This window comes from Meles meles, chromosome 17 (assembly GCF_922984935.1).
Source record: "Meles meles chromosome 17, mMelMel3.1 paternal haplotype, whole genome shotgun sequence".
Lineage (NCBI taxonomy): Eukaryota > Metazoa > Chordata > Mammalia > Carnivora > Mustelidae > Meles > Meles meles.
Window position 1 is genome coordinate 69,025,160 of NC_060082.1, and position 23,844 is coordinate 69,049,003.

The window sequence follows — 23,844 nt, forward strand, 5'->3', positions numbered from 1 at the left end:
AGATGGAGCCGCGAGCCGTGCTCTGGGGCTCGTGCTCCCACAGCAGCGGAGCCGGCCGAGGGGGTGGGGCGGCTGTTCTACGCGCGGCCGAGGGTCTCTCTGAGGGGAGCGGACGCTGACCGGAGGAGGGGGAGCCACCAAGACAGGCGCCCGGTGCAAGCGCCAGGCCCAGGGGCCGGCAGGTGCACAGGCCTGAAGCCGGCTGCTGGCGCTCCTGAAGAGTGAGGAGCCCAGTGCGGCCCGAGGGGCACGAATGAAAAGGCTTCCATCCCTCTTTCTACTGGGTAAGAAGGAACGCATGACACGATTCAGTAATTGAAAAAGGTGTATTAAAATGTCACAAAAGTACAACGATCTGAAGAAGGAAAAAACAGAAAATAATAATGAACCCGATGGGTCTTCCCGAGCTGGACACATTTCCCTGAAAACCCAGAGGTTTGGGATTTCCATCGCTTACGAAATGCCTTCTGGGCGGCCCCTGATCGCATGGAATGTTAGAAGGCACGGGGAGGGCGGCTCTGCCAGCCGAGAGCAACCCGACCGCTGCCGTCTGTGGCAGGCACAGGCACACGGCGACACGAGAGGAAGGCCTAGGAGGCGCCTGCTGCCAGGGCCAGGGGTCTGGTTGGGTGGCAAGGGGGCCGGGGGCCGGCGGCTGTTGCTAGAGCCGGTGCCGAGCTCTCACTTTTAATCGGCTCCACGTACTGGGGGAAGGAGGGGGTGGAGTAAAATCGAAAAAAGAAAAACCGCCCAAACCCCCACCCCAAACTCCAGAACGGTGACAGAGAAGGGAAGCCGGAGTAGAAGTGCTAATAACCCGACCCACTGATGCACCGAAGTCTGACCATCTGCAGCCTCTTGAGACACCGGGAAGCCACCGCAGAGCTGTGAATGATGCACCTCTCGCCGGAGTCACGCCGGAAGCTTTTCCAAAGAGGATCGTCTCGCCACAGCTCCGGGTGCCGCAGACTGGCTTTGTAATGACCCCGTGTGTGCCTACTTAGAAGGAAAGGAAACTCCCCTCCTTCAGCTGGACGGAGACCCTTACTCAAGCAGGAAGGACCTGGGCAAGGTGTTAAGTGGTGCTTCTTACTCTCCAGACGGCACCCACTCCCAAGCAAGGCCTGGGCTGCCTACGTCCATGTGTTTATGGCATTGACCTGAAAGCACCTGGGCAGTGGTGGCCTCAGCATTTCCCCTTTGCTGGCCTCGCTGTGCCAGACCCACAAACTGACAGGGTTAGGGTGTCACATGAAAGCCGGTCTCACAACATACACACCGAAAACCGCCCTGTATTCTAGAGAGGAAAACACCAACAAAGACTTCTCAGGCTGTGTCCGAGGGGCACGTGAGTCGAGGTTTTCCAACTTCTACAGCCCAACAGGGGTGCCGACATGGGTCACAGTGTCTCCGCTCTCCAACCACGATAAACGCTAAGACTGGCTAAGCCCTTAGACCACAGGGCCACGTCTACTGGAACACTAAGGATAGGCTACCGTCTCCACGAAGGCAAACCACGTGTAAATGACAGCAACAGGAATGTTTCGGACTTTTCCCAACTGTGCATGACCCCGGAAGACGGCACAGAACAGCAAGGCAGTTCATATATACGTAGAATCATCTTTCCGTCAGGCAGCATGGGCTCCCCGAATCAGAGTCAACAGAATGTTTATACAGGTCCTTTATACAATCTCCTCCTCCTCCCGTGAACAAACATGTGCTTGTCCTCGTCCAGCTCTCCCAGGCCACATGGGGTCATGGGCTACATTTTCTGCACAAGTGTCCCGTTTCAATTATTTCTTGCTTAGGATATGTTCTGGGTCTTCTCTTAATTTTTCCGGATGTCCGCATACACCACAGACTCTGACTTGTTAATCTTGTCACTGTGATGTCCGCCAGAGTGGTCTAACTGCGCATATATGACTGGGCCCTGGAGGAGAGAAGGACAATTAGGGTCTGGGGAAACCAGGGTCCCTCCGGGGGCAGGTGCAGAAGCAGTCACTCAAGAGTGGCATCAGGGCTTCCAGGGCCGTGGGTTCCTTCTTTTGGGAGTCTTTGAGGAGACCTCTTAGGAACAGCGTGTCCAGGGCAGACCCTAAAACAAGGCTGGGGACTGTTAAAGCTGGTGCCCGGGGGCACGTCACCTTACGCCATCCACTTCTGTATCTGTTTGGGGTTTTCTATACAGCAGAATGTTCCTCCTCAGAATTACCCTTACCTCAATACCTGCCACAGAATTCCTCAGCCCTTGGACCTGGGGCCCGAGTTTTAAGGACTAAGATGGGCACCTCTCCCAACCTGCGACGCCCTGAAATCACGAGCCTCAGGTTAATGCCAGTAAGAAACCAGCATCCTGGGTATCACTCAAAGATATGCCCAGTCTGAACCGGTCACTTTGTACAAACAGGTGCTTAAAAACATTTCAAATACTCTCTCACGTGCCTCCTTAGAGTATAACACTTTCGGTCTGATCCTGTCATAACTAGTAAAGGTATTGCTTCGTTGATATCTAAGACCACGTAACTATTTTTCCTGCTTTAAAATAAAAAACCAATAGGCAATGACTGAAGCAATGTGAAGAAATCTGGGTGGACTAGTGGAGAAGTCCTCCCTTTGGCCTCAGCGTGAGGAGGGGCTCCACCAGGCAGGGCAGCCAGGGAAGGCGGGGGGCGGAGGGGTGGCGCAGAGCGGGACACGGGGAGTCCCTCTGGCTCCGGGGGAGGATGTCGAGCAGAGGCCGGAGTCTGAAACACCAGACGGTGCCTGCACTTCACAACCCCTTATCATCCCTCCCCTCCGACCTAGAGGTTCTTTAGTTACAAACAACAATAACACAATAGCCCTGACTGCAAAAGACAAGTTCAATATAACCCGACGTCAGCTCTTCTCCCAATCCAGGAAACTCTCCTGGGAAGTCCAATATTGTGCTTTAACTTTCACCTCTGGAATCCTCAGCTCGGTGGCCAGACGCCTGCAGTTTCAACCGAACAAGGGTACGCCCACCTAGGAGCCCCCGAGCCTGCCTCCTCTAATGTGCCCCGGGGGCTCCCGAGGAGTGCAGGCCTCCAAGTGCTCCAGAAGGGACACGTCAGCCGTCGGGGCTGCACCACGTGCGCCTGCAGTGGAAAGCGGATCACAGAGCAACACCCCGGGGCCGCCTCTCAGGCCCACAGCCTGTCCCTGAACAGACCGCGGCCAAGACCACTGCGGACGGTCCAGTTGACTGCAGGTGTGTGGGTGAGCCCGCGGACACGGCTGCACTCTCCCGGCCAGGCCTGCCCGACCGACCTACAGAACTGGGAGCCGAATGAACACGGTGACTGCTTGAAGCCACAGTGTTCTGGGGTTTTGGGGTGGTCTGTTGCACGGCAACAGGCCACTGGTCCACCAGGCGAGTGGAAAAGAAAGAGAAAAGAGAAAACAAAGACGAGAAAGGACACAGAACAAGCTGAGAATCAGTCAGTAAATGTTGAAAAACCAGAAAGGTCTCTCATGTGAGACAGTGTTGTCTTTCCTGGCAAGAGGACACTTTGTCCAAAGCCACTGGGAAACACTGAAAGATACAAGGAATCCCCTCCTGTTGGTGGATTTGTGTTTTGTTTTTTTCCTTCAACTGCTCACCAACATGCCCTGTCCTCACTCCCCTCCCTCCTAGAATGGGCTCCCGAGGTCGGGGAGCTTGTGAGTTCAGTGCCCGGGGCAGGACTGGCAGACCCAGGAGCGCCGGCGAGAGGGCAGATGATGCAACGGGCCCAGAGGAACGTGGGATGTGGTCAAGCTCAGGCACGTGCTGACAGATCGAGCTCAGTCCAGAAGAGCTCTCGGAAGCCAGTCCGGAAGGTCCTCTGGAAGCGGAAGGCAGCCTGGGTCCCTGCGGAACACGGACGTCCCAGGGAGCGAAGATGGAAGCGGAGGTGACTCGGCGGCCCCGAAGTCACTTCCGGGTGTTCGAGAATCAAGACAACGCCAGCAAGGACGCCTGTGCTGACCTGGCTGTCTTCACCGCACACCTCGGCACTCACTGCCTCCAGCCTCCCCTTCCCTCTGCGGGCTGCGGCACCACAGAGAATTACAACAATCGCGTAAGAAGTTGCTCTGGATACATTTTCCCCGACTAATTACTACACAAATCGTCCTGAACTAGACGATGTTCCAAGAAACACACTGCTTGACTCAAGGCTCTCCTTTTAGCGCCGCTAGGAGATAAATTACTCCCGAGTTCCACGTGGATGAAAGTGTTCCCGTACGAAGACACGGTGAGCAGGTGGGGGGGGTTCGCGGCGAAAGGGTTGCCCCACATGCGCGTTAATCGCACGACGTGAGCCACCGTGTTCTGTCCTGCCGTCCGCTGGCCGCCGTCTCTGCGGCCTTCCTGGTCTCAGTCACGCCGACCCCTCCGCACAGGCACCACCGGAAGGCCTGCCGCCGCCACACGCCCAGCGACCGCTCACAAAACAGCCCTTTCAGCATTTACGTCCTGCCAGAAGTTGGTGTGACACACAGCCACGTGTTAGGACTCTGAGATCCACGGGCTCGAGTGTGTACACGGACTTGACAAGCACCGGACAGGCCGGAGGAAACACGCCGCTGCCTCTAAGCCAGAGAGATCTGGACGGACCCGCAGCTCGGCCTCCCAGCAACCGAGCAAGCTTCCCTCTGTGCACGCGCAACGTGGGGCACGGATCGAGCCTCGCAGGGCCGCGCCCAGCACCAGCTGACCTGATGCCCGCCCACCTCGAAGGCTGCCGCGTCCCCATGCCCCGGCCGCGGGGCATGAACCGGGTCACTGCGTCCCTGCGCCCGGCTGCAGGGTGCAAACTGGGTCTCCACGTCCCAGCTGCGGGGTACAAACTAGGTCACTGCGTCCCGGCGCCCCACCGATGCCTGCCTCCTGCACACGGAACATTAACCACCTCCAGCACGGGGTTCAGGAAAGATGCCCACAAAAATGATTTTCAACTCCACTTCCCAGAGGCAGCGTTTCACTTCTCGTCCCCGATGCCAGATACTCAGGCAGCGCCTGCCTCACGCCCTTCCCGACCAGGCCGGGCGCCCTACCCTGCATGCGCCCCTTGCCGTCCGCGCGCTCAGGTAAATGACCCGGACGGGAAGAGCCATCAGGCTGTGACCCACTCCCCGTGCGACTCAGAGAAGCTGGCGAACTTCTGGGGAAGGTTTTCCTCCACAACAGAAATCGCACGGGAGGCAATTCAGCTCCTCTCCACGGCAGCAACCACAGCAGCAACCACGGCAGCCGTCTGGAAGTTACGCGAAGGAGCCCAAGAACAAGACAATAGCAGAGACTGAAAGAGCACAGTGGGTCAGGGCGCCTGGGGTCTCAGTCTTTAAGCATCTGCCTTCGGCTCGGGTCATGATCCCGGGATCCCAGGATCGAGCCCCACCATCGGGCTCCCTGCTTCTCCCTCTCCCACTCCCCCTGCTTGTGTTCCCCCTCTCGCTGTGTCAGTCTCTGTCGAATAAATAAATAGGATCTTAAAAAAAAATATATGGTGGAAAGAACTATGCTGTTGATGACACTGTGGGGCCACTGAACTAAAGGACACAGAAGGACCTTCCTTGGGACCCCTTGTGAATCAATAAACCTCTCTTAAAGCTACTTTGACTCAAGCCTTCCAGTTATAACAAAAATGGTGACCAAAGCAAGACGAATGAAACAGCAAACTCAACGTCTTGGTTGGGTGTTACGTCTTGTCTTTGTAAATTTCCTCCTTAGGGCTCTCCTGCTACTTCTCTTCTGATAAAATAGCATGGACGTATTTATTCCTCCCAGTGTAATTACGAATGCTGCTAGGTTCTCGGATGGTGCCTGCAGGTAGGAAATGGAAGGTTTTGGTGATCAGGGAACATATCATGATAAAATCCCAGAAGAAAGTGCAAAGGGTTAGTCTGCACATATTCCTATCCACGCCCCCACTCCACCCGTCTGATCACCAGCGTGTGGGGCAGCCGCCTACCCCGCCCTTATAAAGCACAGAGCACCACAGGCCCTTATAACTAAAAAGAGAAAAATGAGAAGATCGACTTGCCCCAACCCATCATTTCAGAGATGAGGAACAGATGCTGAGATGAAATAATTCTCCCCCATTAACACCACCACGTGCTGGACCCAAGTCAGTGCCAGTCTGTAACACATCAGTAATTCTTTTTCTTTTTTAATATTTTATTTATTTGACAGAGAGAGACACAGCGAGAGAGGGAACACAAGCGGGGGGTAGGGGGGTGGGAGAGGGAGAAGCAGGCTTCCTGCTGACCAGGGAGCCCGATGCAGGGCTCGATCCCAGGACCCTGGGACCATGACCTGAACTGAAGCAGACACTTAGTGACTGAGCCCCTCAGGCGCCCCCAGATACCACTAACTCTTCACCTTGGAGTTCATCTAAATATGAAGATCTCCTCAAGGATGTTTGCTGGGGTATTCAAAAAACAAAAACTAAACAAACCTCCACCCCAAATATTCATTAGGATTAAAAAAAAAAAATTCAGGACATAAAAGAAAAGCCTAAAAATGATCCTAATAATCCAGGAGACGCTAAGGTTTTGGGGGACAGGGTCTGGGTGCCCATCATCCCTGGATCTCCCCGGCTTAGCCGATGCGGCCTGCACGGCAAGTACCCACGTACCTGTGGAAGTGCTCACACCGGAACATACAGATCAGATTCCTAAGAGAACCCGGACGTTTGGTTGCATTCAACTTATAAAAGATGATTAATCTGGGGCGCCTGGGTGGCTCAGGAGGTGAAGTGTCTGCTTTAGGCTCAGGTCGTGATCCCTGGGTCCTGGGATCAAGTCCTGCGTTGGGCTCCCTGCTCAATGGGGAGTCTGCTTCTCCCTCTCCAATCCCCCCTGCTTGTGCTCTGTCAAATAAATAAACAAAATCTTAAAAAAAAAAAAAGGTAATTAATCTCATAAATTCCCTAATGAGATGAACATCCCAGGTTTCCCTCAACTGTGAGGATCTTTGCAGCCTCCATCTGAGCAGGTTCTGGCAAAAACAACTTCCGTCAAACACGCCGATGCTCGGAGAGGCATCGCTCTGGAACCCGAAGATGGCACTTGAGTGACGGTGAATAAAAGCACATGCCAGGGGCACCCGGGGTTGGGGGGCGGGGGGGCACAAGGCTTGGTCGGTTGAGCATCACGTTTGATTTTGGGATTGTGAGATCAAGCCCTGTGTTGGGCTCCACGCTCAGTGGGGAGTCTGGCTGGAGACTCTCTCTCTGCCCCTCCCCCCTGCTCTCTCTCTCTCTAAAAGGAACAAATAAATCTCTAGGGGAAACAAGCACAGACTAGGATCACCTGTTAATGCTCTATGGCACTTGGGAACTTTATGGTGTGAAGGAAGCAAACATTTTTGCCTTCGGAGTACAGTCCCTGTTGTGAGTTGACATGGCCATGAGAACCAGCTCCAAACAAAACAAAAGCTAGAAGCGCAGTCTGCCAGGAAATCACACGATCTACGTCCAAGCCTGGCCCTAACCGGCAAAGGATGTGCAAGTTCCAGAAACAGGTGGGGCAGAAACTAGTTTGAACAAGTACAACTGCAAAATAAAAGGTACAGTGTGACTTGATAAAAATAAGTGAGTCAGACAAAAGGTACGCAGGTGCATGCCACCTGAACAGAAACCCTCATCTGCAGTCTGATGGGGACAGAAGAGGCCTTCAGGGCTCTGCCCTGGGCACAAAGGAAATCACCCAGGAATCAGCTGTGAGGAACGCCCAATTTTGCTCCCAAAGCTCGTCTGCTGTTACTTTGCAGATGCTGAAAAATGCCCATACAGGTCGACACCGTGGTTGGATTATTTCTCACCACCTTCGGCCTGGGCAGAACCCTGGGGGCTGACTCGCAGGAAGGGAGGCAGTCTCTGACTCAGGGGCAGCAGGCACGGGACGGGGAGGCAAGGGACCTCCAAACGGGGTGGGCAAGTCTGCTCCCAGAGCAAGGAGCCCTCGTCCCTCCTTCCTCTGCTCCGCTCCCAGCAGGGACTTCCTTCTGGAGAAAGTGATGAACCCAAGAAGAGAAGACCCCCAGCAGCGGATACTCAGAGGTCCCCCGGTGGAAGACAACCAGCACCTTATACCAACAGGGAAGCCCGTGAGCCAGGAAGCTCTGTCCCTACACAACAGCTTCGGATCAGATCTGCGCACTTGCACTATCAATGGGTAACCAGGGCTCACTAAGCGTTGGAGTAAAGCTTGTAACATCAAAGAAACGATAAGAGAAAAAGGTAACTGAAAAGAAACAGCAAAATCAAGTGACAGAAGAAAACATTTAAAAAATCACATAAAATATAGGAAAAAATGGTATGTGCAGAGAGAAGAAAATGCAATCATGAAAACAAGTACAGGATGTTATAACGAGAGAGTAAGAAATAGCTTTTGAAAATTATTAAGAAAGGGGCACCTGCGTGGCTCAGTCAGTTAAGTGTCTGCCTCCGGCTCGGTTCACGATCCCAGGGGCCTGGGAATGAGCCCTGAGGGAGCCTGCTTCTCCCTCTCCTTCTGCCCCTGTTCTCTCCCAAATAAGTAAATAAAATTTTTGAAATTCATACATACATACATGCATACTTAGAAAACTGCAAATAAAAAACAAGGCAAATACTGACTCCATGAAAAATGAAAAATTATAAAAGGAAGCAAATATATGTGGTACAATGGTGGGGAAAAAAAAGATACACACAACTCTCAAATATACCTAAATATAGTAACACAGCCACATCGGGAAGAGGCCTATGTGTATGTATGTGTACAGAATGTGTGGTAGGAAGAAAGACTGGGAGAAAAAGAAATGTATATTTTCATTTTCCATAGTATGGAGTCGGTACATAACATCTAAAACTGAAGAATCTAGAAGTAGTAATATAATAAAGTTGTTTAGAAACATGAAGATAAATACCAGAAGAAATAGTTAAAAGAATGGAAAGCAGTTGGCTATTATGTAATTTTTTTCCTTATTCTCTTCTCTTTCCTTCCCTTTTCTGACTCTAGTCAGATGTGGCCCATCTCCTCTAGTGAACCTTCCCTTCAAGCTTCATTTTGGGTAGTGTCTATTGCTGTCTTCGAGCTTTCTGATCTTTTTTTCTTTGGGTTATGCCATCCAATGCTGCTGCTGTTGTTCACGCCCCCACCCCCTGCACCATTTTGGTCTTTTTTATATGTGTCTCGTTATGTCAAGGTTTCCTTTACATCATTAAGGTTATTTCTAAGATTTTCATACTTGTTTAAAAGTCCTGGTTCTATGTCCATTGTCTGTCATTTCTCGCTTGGTTTCTATTGATTGGCTTTTCTCCTGGTTATGTTATTATCTTCCTGCTTCTCTGTATGTGTGGTAATTTTTGATTGGTGCTAGACATTGTAAACTTTGCATTGCTGGGTGCTGGATTTTGTTGTATTCTTGTACAGAGTGTTGGATTTTTGTTCTGGCATGCAGCTAAAATACTTTAGTCTGATTCTTTAAAGGCTTCCTCTGAAGCTTTGTTACGGTGAGCCCGAGGTGTCCACATGCTGGTGCTGCTCTAGCCCCACTACTAAGGCATGACCAGTTGTGAGGACCGCAACCAATGCTCTGTGTAACACCAGGTCTCCGCATTCTGGCCTTCAGGAACACAAACAGTTTCCGGCCCTGACTCGTATCATAAAACCTGCTGCTTTTCGAGTGGCTCTTTTTCTGACTGGAGGGTGTTTTCTCCCATGCATGCTAAAATCTCTACTCAGGAGAAGGCTCAAGGGAGTCCCACCACTGCACATTTCTTTCTCTGAGGTTTCTTCTTCTCTGGTACTTTGCTTCATAAATCCTAGACACCTTGGCCTCCCCAAACACTGACTTCTGCTCCTCAATTCACTGAGACAATTGAACTCTGTTTTGCTTCCCCTCCCAGCACTGCCGTCTGGGAACTGCCTCGAGGCAGTAAGCTCAGACAGTCACAGTCACAGGGCTCCTCTTATTTGTGTCCTTTCTCTCAGGGATCACAGGACCACACTGCGCTGTTTCATTTTCCAACGTCCAAACACCATTCTGGTTTTTATTTCCTTGTTTGTTTTGAACAGGCAAGCCATGCCCACAGCACTTAAAGCAGAAGAAAAAGTTTCCAAGCCTTCTTCAGATGTTACGCCCAACTCTCAAGCCTTTATTCATAACCCTATTCCCATCTGCAACCCAAATTAGTGAGCTGAGGTATCTGAGACATCGTATGTTCTCTGAGAGAGACAGACAGACTAGGAATTAGTCATGAGCCCTGATGCTATGATATGACAGAGAATGTGCTAGAACCTGAGTTCTAGGCCCAATTCTGTGAACCGCCGGGTGTGTGCTTTTAGGGAGTGACCATCACAGTGCCTCAGTAAAAGCTGTGGAATAAGAGCATGATGGGGTGCCTGGGTGGCTCAGTGCGTTAAGCGTCCGCCTTCGGCTTGGGTCATGATCTCAGGGTCCTGGGATCGAGACCCGCATCAGGCTCTCTGCTCAGTGGGGAGCCTGCTCCCCACCCCCCGCCTACTTGTGATCTCTCTCTCTGTTAAAGAAATTAAAAAAATCTTAATAAAAAAAAAAGAGCATGAGTATCACCCTCCACAGAACACTGTTATTCTGTCCTTCAGTTCCCTTTAAATCCATCGCAGCTCCAAAACATCTCAGGGAAAAACTGCAATTGGCCAAATTCCTTAGAATGCTTTCTACCCCAGAAGGACAGAATTGGTCCTAAGCTCTGGAATTTCTGCCATCCCCAGTTAGAGTCCCAACAACACAGCCAAAACACATTATCAAGCACGATGCTAGATCCCATGCTGAGTTCCGAATCACAGTTACTTCTCCTCTGTGCTTTCGACACGAAGTCCACATCCACGCCGCTCCCCATTCATCGAGCTTACCGGTTACTCAGATACATCTTTACTTTCAGATTCTTCTGAAGAACTCAAACAAAATAACATTTCCCGTTTTATTTTCAATACCAAGAATATCCACTTTCTCCTGCTAATTCCTTGTCTTGCAGGCGCCTCAACGCATAATTTAGTTCACTAGATCTGTTTCCTGAAGCAGTTAAGGAATTACATCTGACAAGGCCATCCCCTAATTTCATCGGGCCGAGAGGAGCAGCACGACCAGTACAATCTAAAAGGCGGAAACCTTTGCGCGGGCCGGATTCTTCTCCGCGAGTTCCCGTGGCCTCCTCAGCCAGCGCTTGCTCCCCCCTTCCTGGGTTGCTCTTTCCCGCCGCAGGGCTCAGTACTATTTCCTGCACCAGAAAGTGCCAGGGCGCAGAGCCCGGGCAGAGCTGCAACAGCCGTTACCTGGTGGGATCCGGAAGGCAGGCTCTTCACCAGACCCTCTGCGTCGGAGGGCGACTTCCGTGGCGCCTCCTTAAGTGGTGACGCGTTCTCTGACGTACTGCAGCTGGTGAGTTGGCAGTCCGGAGAACAAATGTCAAAAAAAAAGAAAACAAAGAAAACAAATGGAAAAAATATATAGACAGGCAAGTGATGAAGCAGCAGATAAAACACAACACAACAGAACAATGAGGGTCAAAACGGTAACAGACTCGAGGCTATTTCTCATCCCTGACACTACTTCTCTCAAGTCGACGACCCACTGTGTGTGGACAGAAACCAACGTGGCGCAACCTCTTGGCCCCACACGCAATCACGCTACCTGCTAAGGGGCTCTGGCTCTTGGGATCACTTATGCTTCTGCTGCTCTGTGTCTTTCCTCTGCGATCATCCCCCTCGGCAAGCAAGCCAAGCCCTCCTGTCAGGGGCCCGAGGCAGACCTCTGCGGACAGTGCTCCAGAAGTCACCTGCACCAAGGCGCGTCTCCTTCCTTCTGCCCCTTAGCTCCCCAGACTCAGTTTCCCCACGAGGGCTGCAGCCCAACCAAAGAGAACCCAGGAGGTCACGAACACTAAGAAACTGGGATGTCACGTCACACCGGCTGAACTCGGTCAGGCCTCTGGGGGTCTTTCAGAACAAGGGTTACCTCAGAAATAAAGGCAGAGTGAATGCAGGAGGTTAACTCCTTAGGGATTCTCTAATGGTACTTGTTGGAGCTTAAATCCTTTATGATGCATTTTTCAAAGCAACTCTCAGGAGTCTGGGGGGTCACATCCCAGCGTGGTCACTAAGACCAGAGCGAACAGTGTGCTCTGAGAATGGCGTCTTCTCCGAAACAGGAAGCTCTGAGCTCTGACCCCAAACCAGAATGGTCCGAGGATCTGACTCAATCACCAACACCACAATTCACATATGAAAGAACACTAACACACACGCCCACAGAGCCACTCTACACGAAGAACATACATATTCCGGTGCACAAACCCTCTAGGAACCCTGACAACCGGTCCCGCGGACGGCACACTCGACAAGGAGCCCGTGCAGACAGAGGACGCACCCGTGGACAAACCGCAGTAACTGCCAGGTTAGCTCCGAGCGAGCTGGTTAGCTGCCGACAAGGGCGAGGGGCGGAACTCACACACGTCGATGTTAACAGCAACGGGCAGTGTGATTAGTTACCATGTGTCTAGTGGGAGTGGAAGAGGACCCCAGAGTGGACGAGGACGACAGTCCCAGGGAGTCGTCTATGTCAGCTTTTCTTAAGAAGCGGCAGGCAAGCAGGATCTGATCCCGGCACACCACGGCAGAAAGAGCAGGGGAGGGAAAAAACCACAGTAAGAAGAAAAGCAGCATTCACGATGCCATGCAGGATTCCAAGGCACAGTTCCGCCCCCTTCTGAGCCCCAAAGCAAGAGCTACAGACCCCGGTGTGTCACCATCTGGCGTCAGTCTGGTTGAAAAGCCCTCTAGTTACAGGTCTTCGGAGAGCACTCACCATGCAAAGGGGAAGACAGAGGCAGCAGGACAGAGCGTTCCAAGCAAACAAGGTCTGAATCTGAACACTCAAACTTGTTAGAACACGGCACTCCTAAAGACCAGAGCCGCGGAGCCCCGGTTCCCACCGTCCAGCAGCACGGGCGCCCGGGGCACGCCATCCTCTCGGAGCACAGTCCCTGATCCAGGCTGCTGCCGGCTGCCCGTGCACGGGGGTCCCGGCTCGTGCTGCAGCCTGAACCCCGCCTCCGCGCGGTCTCACCCGGGAGTCCCACCTCGCGTGCGCGGCTGCTGTCGGGGGGAGCCAGGGAGAGGGTCCTTCAGTCACACACGCACCCTCTGCTCCGAGGTACTCTCTTTCCGAAGCCGTCGACAAAAAGAAAACCTACGTCTCCTTACTGCTGGTATATTCTGCTGTTCAACTCTTATGGGCCCAGTTTGGATGAGTCCAGCCGTGTGTTTGAGGACGGTAAGGGTAAAACTGCTCACAAACAGGAAGAGCGGGAACGCCCTCGCGTCACAGCCGCTGCGGCTGTCAGAGCTGGGACCAGCATTTCATATTCGCCCAACCGCAAAGCAGAGCCTCGTGAGTTCACCCCCAGGGGCTCAAACCACACTCAGAGCGGAAAGGAACGTGCGTGGCCTCGCAGTCCTAACTGTGGTCGGGGGGCTGCAGACGGCCGTGCTGATCGCCGCACCCAGGACGGGCCCTCTGGAGCGGGGCGGAAGCCACAGCCCGCGCTCACCCACAGGCCTCAGCGCCCTGCCGGCCCCTGTGGGACTCTCCCCCCACTCCGATGGGAAGGCAAACAGTAGCTAATACTTCACCATTCTTTCTCCACAAAAAATTCACGTTTTTTAAAATTCCTTTCCTTCCCCCATCCTCTCCCCCACCCTGCTCCCCACCCCCAAAGCAGCGTTTCTTACCCAATATAATCCCGTTTAGAGTTTCTCCTTCTATAGAGGACAGCCAGGGTCATGCTGATGAGCAGAGTGAGACCTAGGACCACAGCAGTAACTATCCCCACCACCACCCAAACTGGAAACACGGGCAAGACCTCTGGAGAGAAAGAACAAAATCGTTTTAAGGTACTTTGCTACCAAGAGAAGAAGCAGGATTTTATTAAATCAATAAGCGAGGGGCGCCTGGGTGGCTCAGTGGGTTAAGCCTCTGCCTTCGGCTCAGGTCATGATCCCAGGGTCCTGGGATTGAGCCCTGTGTCGGGCTCCCTGCTCAGTGGGGAGCCTGCCTCCTCCTCTCTCTCTGCCTCTCTACCTGCTTGTGATCTCTGTCTGTCAGACGGATGGATAAAATCTTTGAAAAAAACATCAATCAGCGAGTGCTAATTTAGCAGCTTCCACGTCCTCTTTAGTGTCCGCATTACAAGCTCCTGGCGTCTGACTGACGACGTGCACACACTCACGGGTGAAGGATGCGCTACGGAGTGCGGCACGTCGGCCACACGACCCTCCCTCTCGATGCTCTAAAGCCAGAGAAATTCCAGGGCTGTGAATTTACCTCGATTTGCTCTCCAACAAAGCAGACTTTGTCTCAAAAGGAGACACCAGAACCTGCATTTCCTGCTTATTTTCCAAGAAAGGGAAGGAAAACACTGTCCTGCTTTTGCAAATGTGAAAATGCTGCCTCAAAGAACATGGAAGCCGCATTCACCTTCTTTCCCACTGCCCACCCCGCCACCCGCTGTGAGTTCGGTCTTACTCCCAATTAACACTGAAGGAGGACACTCCTGAATTTGGGTCAGTGGGCTCCACGGATACAGATGGGGAACCTGGCTCAAGCAGTCGGAGAAGCAGGGGCTCCCTGACCTCGCAGCCACGGGTACATGGGGGCAGGGCGCCTAACTGCAGACAAACGACTCGGAAATGTCACTCCTGCTCTCCAACTGAACCTGAGACAAAGGGGACTGTCTTACCACCGCCAAAACACTCAGGGAAATACCTTTCTCTACGACGTAGAGCCTAATGTGTCCCGGCTGGGCAACAATGTCAGGAGGGTTTTTGACGTCACAAATGTAGGTGCCGTTGTGGATAAACTGCATATTTTCTATGCTGATGGACGCATCTTTCTTGTCCAGGTCTCCAGCCCAGCTGGTCCTGTCCTTAAATGGTGGGTAATTCCCAGGATACACTTGTCCTTGGGAGTAGTGGAAAAACTGCAACCAGAAAAAAGACACATGAGCTCTCCTCACAGGCAGGCCCTCCACGCTCCATAACGGGTGTGCTGTGGAAGGTGCTCTTCACAGAGGAGGGCAGACGACTCCATACGACCAGTAAGCTACAGCACAGAAGCCGGACCAGCATTTAGAAAGCATGTGGCTCGGCCCTGTTTCAGCTGAAGCCAAAAACTCGTGATTCATCTCAAATCATCTCACAATGCCACTGACAGAGAGATTACTGCCCATTCTTCATACATAAGGAAAAGAAGACTCAGAGAAGCCATCTGCTCAAGGTCACAGTGACAACAGGGGATGGACCCAAAGTCAAAGTCAGGACCGTCTGACCCTTCAGAGCCAGTGACCACACCATGACAGAGACTGTGAATCCAAAGGTTTCGGTCTGAATTCACAAAGTTTACCACTTAGTTCTGGAAATCCCTGAAGCAGGCAAAGCCTAAATATCACAGATCAGTTAGTTAATCTGACGGGCTTCTCCCTCTTACATACTGGTTTCCCAGGGAAATGTTACGGGTGCGTGAGAGGAAGCCCAGACACCCCAACGTCCTCACTTCTCTTCGAAGATCCAGCCTTCAGCTAACTCTCCTCACACCTGCTGTTGAGCAAAGGAACTCATTTCTCAAAGAAACCTTGTCAAGCCCAGCACCTTGGAAGCTAGGTATGGTCTAGGGGCCGGGGGATCTCGCCTGATCCTGGGCTTTGATCCACGCAGCTCTTTCTCCTTACTCCCTGGTGGGATGGGAGAGGGCCAGGGGAAACCTATAAAAACCAAAGCAACCAGCTCATCTTATTAAACATATTCTGATGCTTTTGAGTTAAAAGATCTTGTATCAGCAGCTAAGCATTCAGGCATTACCTGTGATCAGGTTGGTGTGAAAGTATAAACTGATCAGCTAAACAAGCTAACGGAAAACACAGCATGTTCGTCACAGTAAGTCTCGTAGACTTGCCTGAAGCCACTTGACAAGACTGTCTCGAGCATGAAGGGAGCCAACTTGTTGAGAGAAAGTTATCACCACTGGGTATCTTCCTGGTGAGGTTTTATTTCCCGTGAACGATGCCCCTCACACCCACGCTTACCAAAGACTTCAGGTGGGAAACCCTCACAGGTTTGGACTCATGTGAGTAAACTCATGTGTGCTAAATTTTGCATCTGTAGGAAGCATCTTCTGCACCGAGGCCATGTTCCCGTGAAGACCAGACCGCTTCCCCAGGACGTCCGCACGACTCCTGCTCTCATTCACTCCTATGCAGACCCACGCAGAGACACCCCGAGCTGTGCCCCATGAGTAAGTTCTCTAACATCTGCACTCCTGGACTTGACCTCAGCCTGCCTTCCTTCTCTGGCATAACATCCAGGGTGTTTTCCTTTTTTATGGAAATCCCGGAAGACATAGGTCCACTTAAGGATTTGGAAGTCAGGTGCGATATATTCCAACCTGGAGCAACAGGTCTTGTTTTGGAGACTTAATTCAACAGTGAATATGTAGCTTTCCCAACATCGCATATGAAAGTGAAGCCACTCAGGCTAAAGTTTTATTCCAGGGGCTCCAATCATCTCTATACACACCGCCAGTTCCCAAAGGAGACCAGAGCTCATGATCTAGAGATAACGGACAGGCGGTCACTCTGTTCTTTCAGGAAATGCATCAAGGGGACATTTTTTGCACAAAGACTCTCCATTAAAAAAAAAAAAAAAAAAAAAAAAGACACTCTACACTTCCACAGATGACGTTTAGAGCTTCTAAACCATGCCTTCTCAACAGGGTGGCACCTCTCACCGTGGGGGGCAAATACTGGCTCTGAGGACAGAGAACAATAAGAAAAAAATCTTACTCTTTTTACACATAAAACCCAGATTTAACAGTGTATCCGCGGTCTTAAAATTTCATAGAAGGGGGACAGAAATTAGGAAAGCCTGTCTCAAAGACACTCCGTAGGAAGGGGATAATGAATAAGACTGAGAGAGAGCTTGAAGCAATCCCTAATGCCTAGACACAGTAAACATTATTAGCAAATGTTTCCCTTGGGGCGCCTGGGTGGCTCAGTGGGTTAAGCCTCTGCCTTCGGCTCAGGTCATGATCTCAGTGTCCTGGGATCGAGCCCCATATCGGGCTCCCTGCTCAGCGGAGAGTCTGCTTCTCCCTCTGCTTCTGACCCTCCCCCTGCTTGTGCTCTCTCACATGCTCTCTCTCAAATAAATAAATAAAATTTTTTAAAAGTACATTAAAAAAAGAACCAGATGGTCCGTCCACGTGGAATCACCACACTGCTTGGCTCGCACTCGGCTGCTGACGGACGAACCTTCCTGTCAGCTCTCTGGCACTCATCTCTGTTCAGCCACTGACCTTAGTCTAAAGTGCCCCCCGTACCGCTCCTACCCCTAATTATTCAAGAGTGAGAGCACACGACTGTGAGGACCCGCTGCACAGGAAGGCCCACGACTGCCGTGGAAGCAGATGGACGCTAAATAAAAAACCCTAATACTTAAATCAGAAAGGAGTGTGTGTGTATGTGTGCGTGTGTATAAAACAGGAACAGTTCAAAGAAATACAAATAAAAATGGGGCCAATGAAAGTTGAAATGGGGAGGATCAACTAGGGCTGGTCAGCAGGGTTGACTGGAAGCTGCTCCACGGAAGAGAAATCCCGTAAGGGGATGTGATGGAGAGGAACGGGGCCGGTGAGGGGGGAGGGCCACCTGCGCAAAGCCAAGGAAAGATCTGCACTTACGGGTTGCCGACCTGGCTTCTTCCCGGGGAGCAGGGCCCTGGAATCTGAGTGTCAGCACAGTCCCTTGGGAAGTGAACCAGCCATGGGAGGAACGGACATTCACGACAGGACAACAGGGGAGAAGCGGGGAGGGAGGCCCTGCAGGAGGATGCGAGCATTCCTACCGACACAGTGGTGTCCGTCCCCTCTGGCTGGAAGCTCCAGGAGACCGAGGTCAACGTGCCTGTGGTGTTAGTGGACTTGAACTTGCAAGTCAGCTTCCCTTGGGTTCCATTTGCCACGAAGATTTCCTTTGGTGTAAACACCTCCAAGGCTGGCACGCCAGTGGTCACTGGAGAGAGAAGACCAAAGAGAGCCTGAGTGGGACTTAGCAAACAGCACCATGCCGATCGACGAGGGAAGAGGGCAAAGACAACGAGAGTTACTCGGTGTCTACAGCGCATCTGCGGCCATGGTGTACTACGCGCGTCTGGCAGAACGTTCCACCGCCAGCTGCTGCCTGCAAGCAGGGTAAACTGCCGACCGCCTAGGATTTTGTTCCTGTTTCTCAGCAAGAAGATATTTTCACTATTTGGGTATACCTAACGTCTATGTTTTCTTTTAAATTAACCAGACTTGGGGCGCCTGGGTGGCTCAGTGGGCGAAGCCTCTGCCTTCAGCTCAGGTCATGATCTCAGGGTCCTGGGATCGAGCCCCGCATCGGGCTCTCTGCTTAGCCGGGAGCCTGCTTCCTCCTCTCTCTCTGCCTGCCTCTCTGCCCACTTGTGATCTCCGTCAAATAAATAAAATAAAATAAATATATATATGTTATTAAATTAACCAGACTTCAATTCTCAGAGCAGTCTTAGGGTTACAGAAACGATGAGCAGGAAGCAGAGGGTTCCCGTCTCTTCCCTCACTCCCTCCCCCCCACCAAGTTTCCCTATTAGTAACATCTTTTGTTAGTGGGGTACACTGCACAACTGATGAGTCAATATTGTTAACTAAAGCCCACCCTTTCTATTAAGGCTCACTCTGTACTATCCATTTCATGGGTTTTGACAATGTATCCACTATTACAGTCAAACACAGAAACATTCTCCTGCCCTAAACTCCGCGTCAGTCCGCCTGTTCACTCCTCTCCTCCCTGCCCCAAGGCCCTGGCAACCACTCTTTTCTACTGTTTCTTTGCCTTTGCCAGACCAGGATGTGGCTGGAATCATATAGCAAATGTAGCCTTTTCAAATTAGCTGGTATCACTTAGTAATACTTAAGTTTCTTCCATGTCATTTTAGAGCAAGAGAGTTCATTTCTTTTTATTGCTGAATAATGGGTATTATTTATGGATATTCCCCTCCTGAAGGACATCTTGGTTGCTTCCCTTGTTGAGGGCATATTTTTTTCTACTTCTTTAGACAGTTCTATATACCTGTTAAATTTCAACTGTGATCACACTAAACTTTTCTCATCTTCTATGTTTAATGTAATTCAAACTATTCTGGGTACGGTTTTGCTTCATTTAGAGCCATACTAAGAATACGTGGGTGGCTCAGTCATCACGCACTGGACTGGAGCTCAGCTCAGGTCAGGGTCTCGGAATCTTGGGATCAAGCTCCCACTGGACCCCATGATCGGTGGGGACTCTGCTTGAGATTGTTTTTGTCTCTCCCTCAGCCCCTCCCCTTCCCTGCACTATAATAAACAAATAAATCTTAAAAAAAAAAAAAGCCAGGGCCCCCTGTGTGGCTCAGAAAGTGAAGCGTCTACCTTCCACTGGCCTGGACGCCCGAGCCAAGAGTCTGCTTCTCCCTCTGCCCCTCCCTGTAGCCCCTCCTCCACTGTGGACACACGCTCTCTCCCTCTCCTGCAAAAATAAAATCTTAAAAAAAAAAAAAAAAAAGCCAAGTTTATTGTTTAACTGACCCTTTTCCTTTAAGGGATTTAAAGCAAAAAATATGCACAACACATTCTGCTTTCCTTAGTGAAACCGTATCTACGGCTGCGTTTCCGCGCCACACGAGAACCAGCTGCGCACCCTGGGTCACATTTTCACTTCATGCACTGAGTTCATGCAGCCAGCCTAAGCCCAGAAACAGTCGTTAAAACGTCCATCACTTATAATATAAAATAGCTCGGATTGCTGCAAAATAAAATAATCCTCACTCAAAAAAGACATGTTCATAGATCAAATGAAGGTTACAAAGAAAATAATTTCGCCTAAAAATGAAACCAATTAAAGCTAACGTAGGAAAGATGATCTTCCAAATAAAGATATTTTTAAGGACATAGTTTGGGAAGAACCCGTACCCACAGTGTCCGAATTCTTCGAATTGACAGACGAGCACAACAGGGAAGGGCACTAGCAGCCAGGACCGACGACCGCACGCAGAACGTTTTCTTCCCAAGGGCTTGACCACGACTCTCGGCTGAGGAGAACAAGTCCTCCCCCAGTCCTCCCAACCATCTTCCAAATGTTTATTCTCAGGACACAATGGGCACTTTTGGCTGTTCTCTTAAATAAACTGATAGCCACACTGCATCGAGCAGACTTTTTCTGCTAAGGAGGGTGGATTATTGTTATAGAGAACAATGGATTATTATTTGTGGTCCAAACCTCAAAACAAGCCCTTCTTTCAAACAAGAAGCAAACAAAAGACGTTCCCTGCCATTGTGGGTTGGCAGAAAAGCACGCCAAGGCATCTGAGTTCAAAATGAAGGACAAAGCACCAGACCAGGCCGTCTGACCAGGTTGTTCCAGGAAGCAGCACTGGTTTATGACCCTTACTTACGCTGCGTCATTTTGACTGGTTTTCTCCACAGTGGTGAGTGCTGCGAGGGAAGCCAATCTACAACGCCAATTAATAAAAGTCTCCTCAAGGGTTTTCTTCAGCCAGATCCCTGCCTCAGGGCTGGCTTGCAAAATCTGACACCTGAGAGGTTATTTAGAGATTGAACTGGGCCAAGGGTCCGAGTTTACAGTCACTGAATTTTGACCATAAAGACAAACCAAATCCCCAAGTGGCTTTTAGACAATCCGAGACAGACTTAATGATACCACTTGTTAATGAACAAGTGACTTAAAAAAAGGTCACTCTTTGGCTGATTAGGACAGGAAGCTCTTACAGCCAGGATCAGGAATTCTGACTCTAGCCAATCAGCAGCTCCGATAAAATAAAATAAAACGGCTCCAGACAGACCTACTAGTTAACACCCTCTCCCCCAGGATCACTCTCTCTCTCAGCAGCACTACCCCTGCCCCAGCTCTCGGAGATCCCATTAGTCTTAAAATGAACCTCCCAAAGCCCCAGCCTCTTTGTTGATCTTCTCTTTCCTTGTGATCTTATCCTCGGGCCTATCCCAGCTGCTCAGTCCCACATCCTTCCCTAGGCCAGGGCTTCGGCCCTGCTGAAAACGGGGCTGCCCTGCTCCCTGCTCAGGGGCTGTCCCCCGCAGAACAGGGTGTTTAGCACTGTCCCTGGCCTCTACTAGATGTCAGTGGCGTCCTCTCCCCTTCCAGCCGTGGCGATCAAAAAATGTCCCCATACATTGAAACAGCTTCTCGGGGCCAAACTGCCCATAGCTGAGAACCAGGGCCCCAGGCCCTATTATTAATACGAGCACACCCTCCCCCATCCCATGCTTCTCTGCTCTCCACCTCCTGTCTTTCCAGGGCACGTCCCCCAAGACCCTGACATTGCCGATCCTTCAGCTGCAGCAGAACCTAAAAATCCACCGACCCACCCCTCTCTTTACGGCCCCTCATGCTCCGCACGACTTTGTCTGGTCCTACTCAGAATGGTTCCCGGGCATGACTGGACCCATCCCCCGACTCTCTCCCCTCCGTGCATTCACCCCAATCCTCTACGCCCCCCCACCCCGCATCTCCACCGAGGCAGCTGAGCACAGATGGAGAAAAGTGCCCAATACCACAGGCTGGCTTCACCTGAAATTCACGACCACACACTTAAAAGGGGGCTCTTAACACGGCCCAGCAATCCTCCCTTTCCCTGGCCCATCCACTCTGCCACTTTCACGTCTTCCTCTCTAGCCTCCACGCTTCCTATTTCACGGAGAAAGCAGAAGCGAGCAGCAGGGAGATCCCCGCGTCCCCGCCTCAGCTACCGCACAGGAAACCTCTGCGCTCCTCTCCAGGGCCGCCCCTCTATGCAGGACCTCATCTCTGGCCTAACGAAGGTGTCAGTCAGCAATTCTTCCTCCTTCTCTAGAACGTTTCTCTCTCCTGAGTCACTGCCAGCAGCCACATGCGCACCCACATCTATATTTACATCCCGGCTGTACGGGAAAAACCTGGACCCTCCGTCTCCCCACCATGATGGCTGTTTCGTTCTCTTCTATTTTAAGATCTTCAAAGAACGGTCCATATTTACTGTGCCCAAGGTCTCTCCTCCCATATTCTCTTGAATAAACCAACCCAGGCTTTTATTCTCAGTCCCCCACCGAAGCTCTTCTTGTCAAAGAATCCAATGATTCCATGCGGCTAAATCAACAGTCAGTTCTCAGTCCTCAACATGGCACACAGTTGATCGCTTCCCACCTGGAACAACTGTTCTTGCTAGTTTGACGTCTGAAACGCCACTCATTGGTTCTCGTATCTCACTGCCTGCTGCTTTTCTGGTTCTCCTGACCTCCATGGTCGAAGAGTTCCAGACCCTCCTGCTGACCCCTTCTCTCTTCTCTTGATGACCTCAGCGTGTGTTAAGGCTGTAATTATCCCCTAAATGCTGCGCGCGCGCGCGCACACACACACGCACACACAATGTCCATCAACAGCCTCACTTGGCTCTAACTGGCATCTCAAACTTAGTATGTGCGGACCGACTTCTGACTCCCGCTCTCAAACCCACCGCTCCACCGCCCCTTCCGCTCAGTAAGCGGCGATGCCAGCCTTCCAGTGGCTGAGGCTTCCTGGCGCTGCACTTTCTCACACTGGCCTCCATGCTGTCACCAAACACGCTATGTCTACTTAGAAACATCCCTCAAGGGGCTCCTGGGTGGCTCCGTCGTTGGGCGTCTCCCTTCATCTCAGGTCATGATCCCAGATCCTGGGATCAAGCCCCACATCGGGCTCCCTGCTCCACGGGGAGCCTGCTTCTCCCTCTCCCACTCCCCCTGCCTGTCTTACCTCTCTCACTCTTTGTCAAATAAATAAAATTACATTTAAAAAAAAAATCTTTCCGAAGTGCTCTGTCCTTGCATCTCCCAGCGCCGCCATCCTGGCCCCAGCCACGATTCCCTTCCAGCCCGGGCGTCCGGGCAGCGTCCCAAGCTGGTGCCTCTGCTCCACCTCCACCCAGCTCGCTGCAGCCAGTCCTCAGGAGGCGGCGCAGATCGGGTCGTACCACTGCTCTGCCCAAGACACTCCCCGGTTCTCCGCGTGAGCCAGCATCAGGCAAAAGCCCTCACAAGCCCTCGAAGCCCCACGAGCATGAACTCCCGGCCACTGCTCAGGCTGTTTGTCCTGGCTTCTCCCTCAGCCGAGCTGCAGCAGCCACCCAGGTCATTTTGTGGCCCCTTGGCCTGTGAGCGCCCCCAAGGACAGAGATGGGAGGGAACCCGGGAAGCTGCGGGGTCCTGAGAGGCCAGGGCAGAGCCGGCAGCGGTGGGGAGGCCGAGCCGGGTGCTCTGCCCAGGGCTCCTGGGGAGGACCTTCAGCAGGTCCCCACGCTCGCAGGGTCGAGGTTAGCCACGGGCTCCGCCCCGCCCGCGACCAGGAGGAACGCAGGAAGGGTGCTGCTCCCGGTGGGCCAAGGCTGGCACCGCGGGGGTGAAGGGCAGGTTTCACCATCCCAGGGCAGCCCACGCTGCTCCCGCAAGGCCCGAGGTCAGTGGTTTCTGAAACTACCCGGCACAGTGCACTCTCTGCAGACCCTCCCCACAGCCCGTCCCCAAGAGTGCTGTGAAATACACAGTAAAATCACTGAGGAACCCAGAGGGCCTGTCTTCACAGTCGTGAAAGAGAGTCAGCTGGAATGGCTGGAAATGCAAACGGAAAGCACACTGACATGTGGGGAAACTACTGCTGTAAACCCATCACTCCTGCCACTGCGGACTGGGTCCCAGCCTGCGCGAGACAGTAAATAAGG

General features: G+C 51.9%; 1 protein-coding gene across 1 annotated transcript in view; it reads right to left on the reverse strand.

The window, feature by feature from the left end:
* Positions 1 to 311: 311 nt before the first annotated feature.
* Positions 312 to 23,844, reverse strand: part of MPZL1 (myelin protein zero like 1) — a 50,282-nt gene continuing 26,749 nt past the window's right edge. The window contains exons 2-6 of the mRNA XM_045983422.1: positions 17,926 to 18,092; positions 14,795 to 15,008; positions 13,762 to 13,894; positions 11,305 to 11,407; positions 312 to 1,930 (exon numbers count right to left, since the gene is read on the reverse strand). Coding sequence (XP_045839378.1) covers positions 1,829 to 1,930; positions 11,305 to 11,407; positions 13,762 to 13,894; positions 14,795 to 15,008; positions 17,926 to 18,092 — 719 coding nt within the window. The 3' untranslated portion in view covers positions 312 to 1,828. The remainder of the gene's footprint in view (positions 1,931 to 11,304; positions 11,408 to 13,761; positions 13,895 to 14,794; positions 15,009 to 17,925; positions 18,093 to 23,844) is intronic.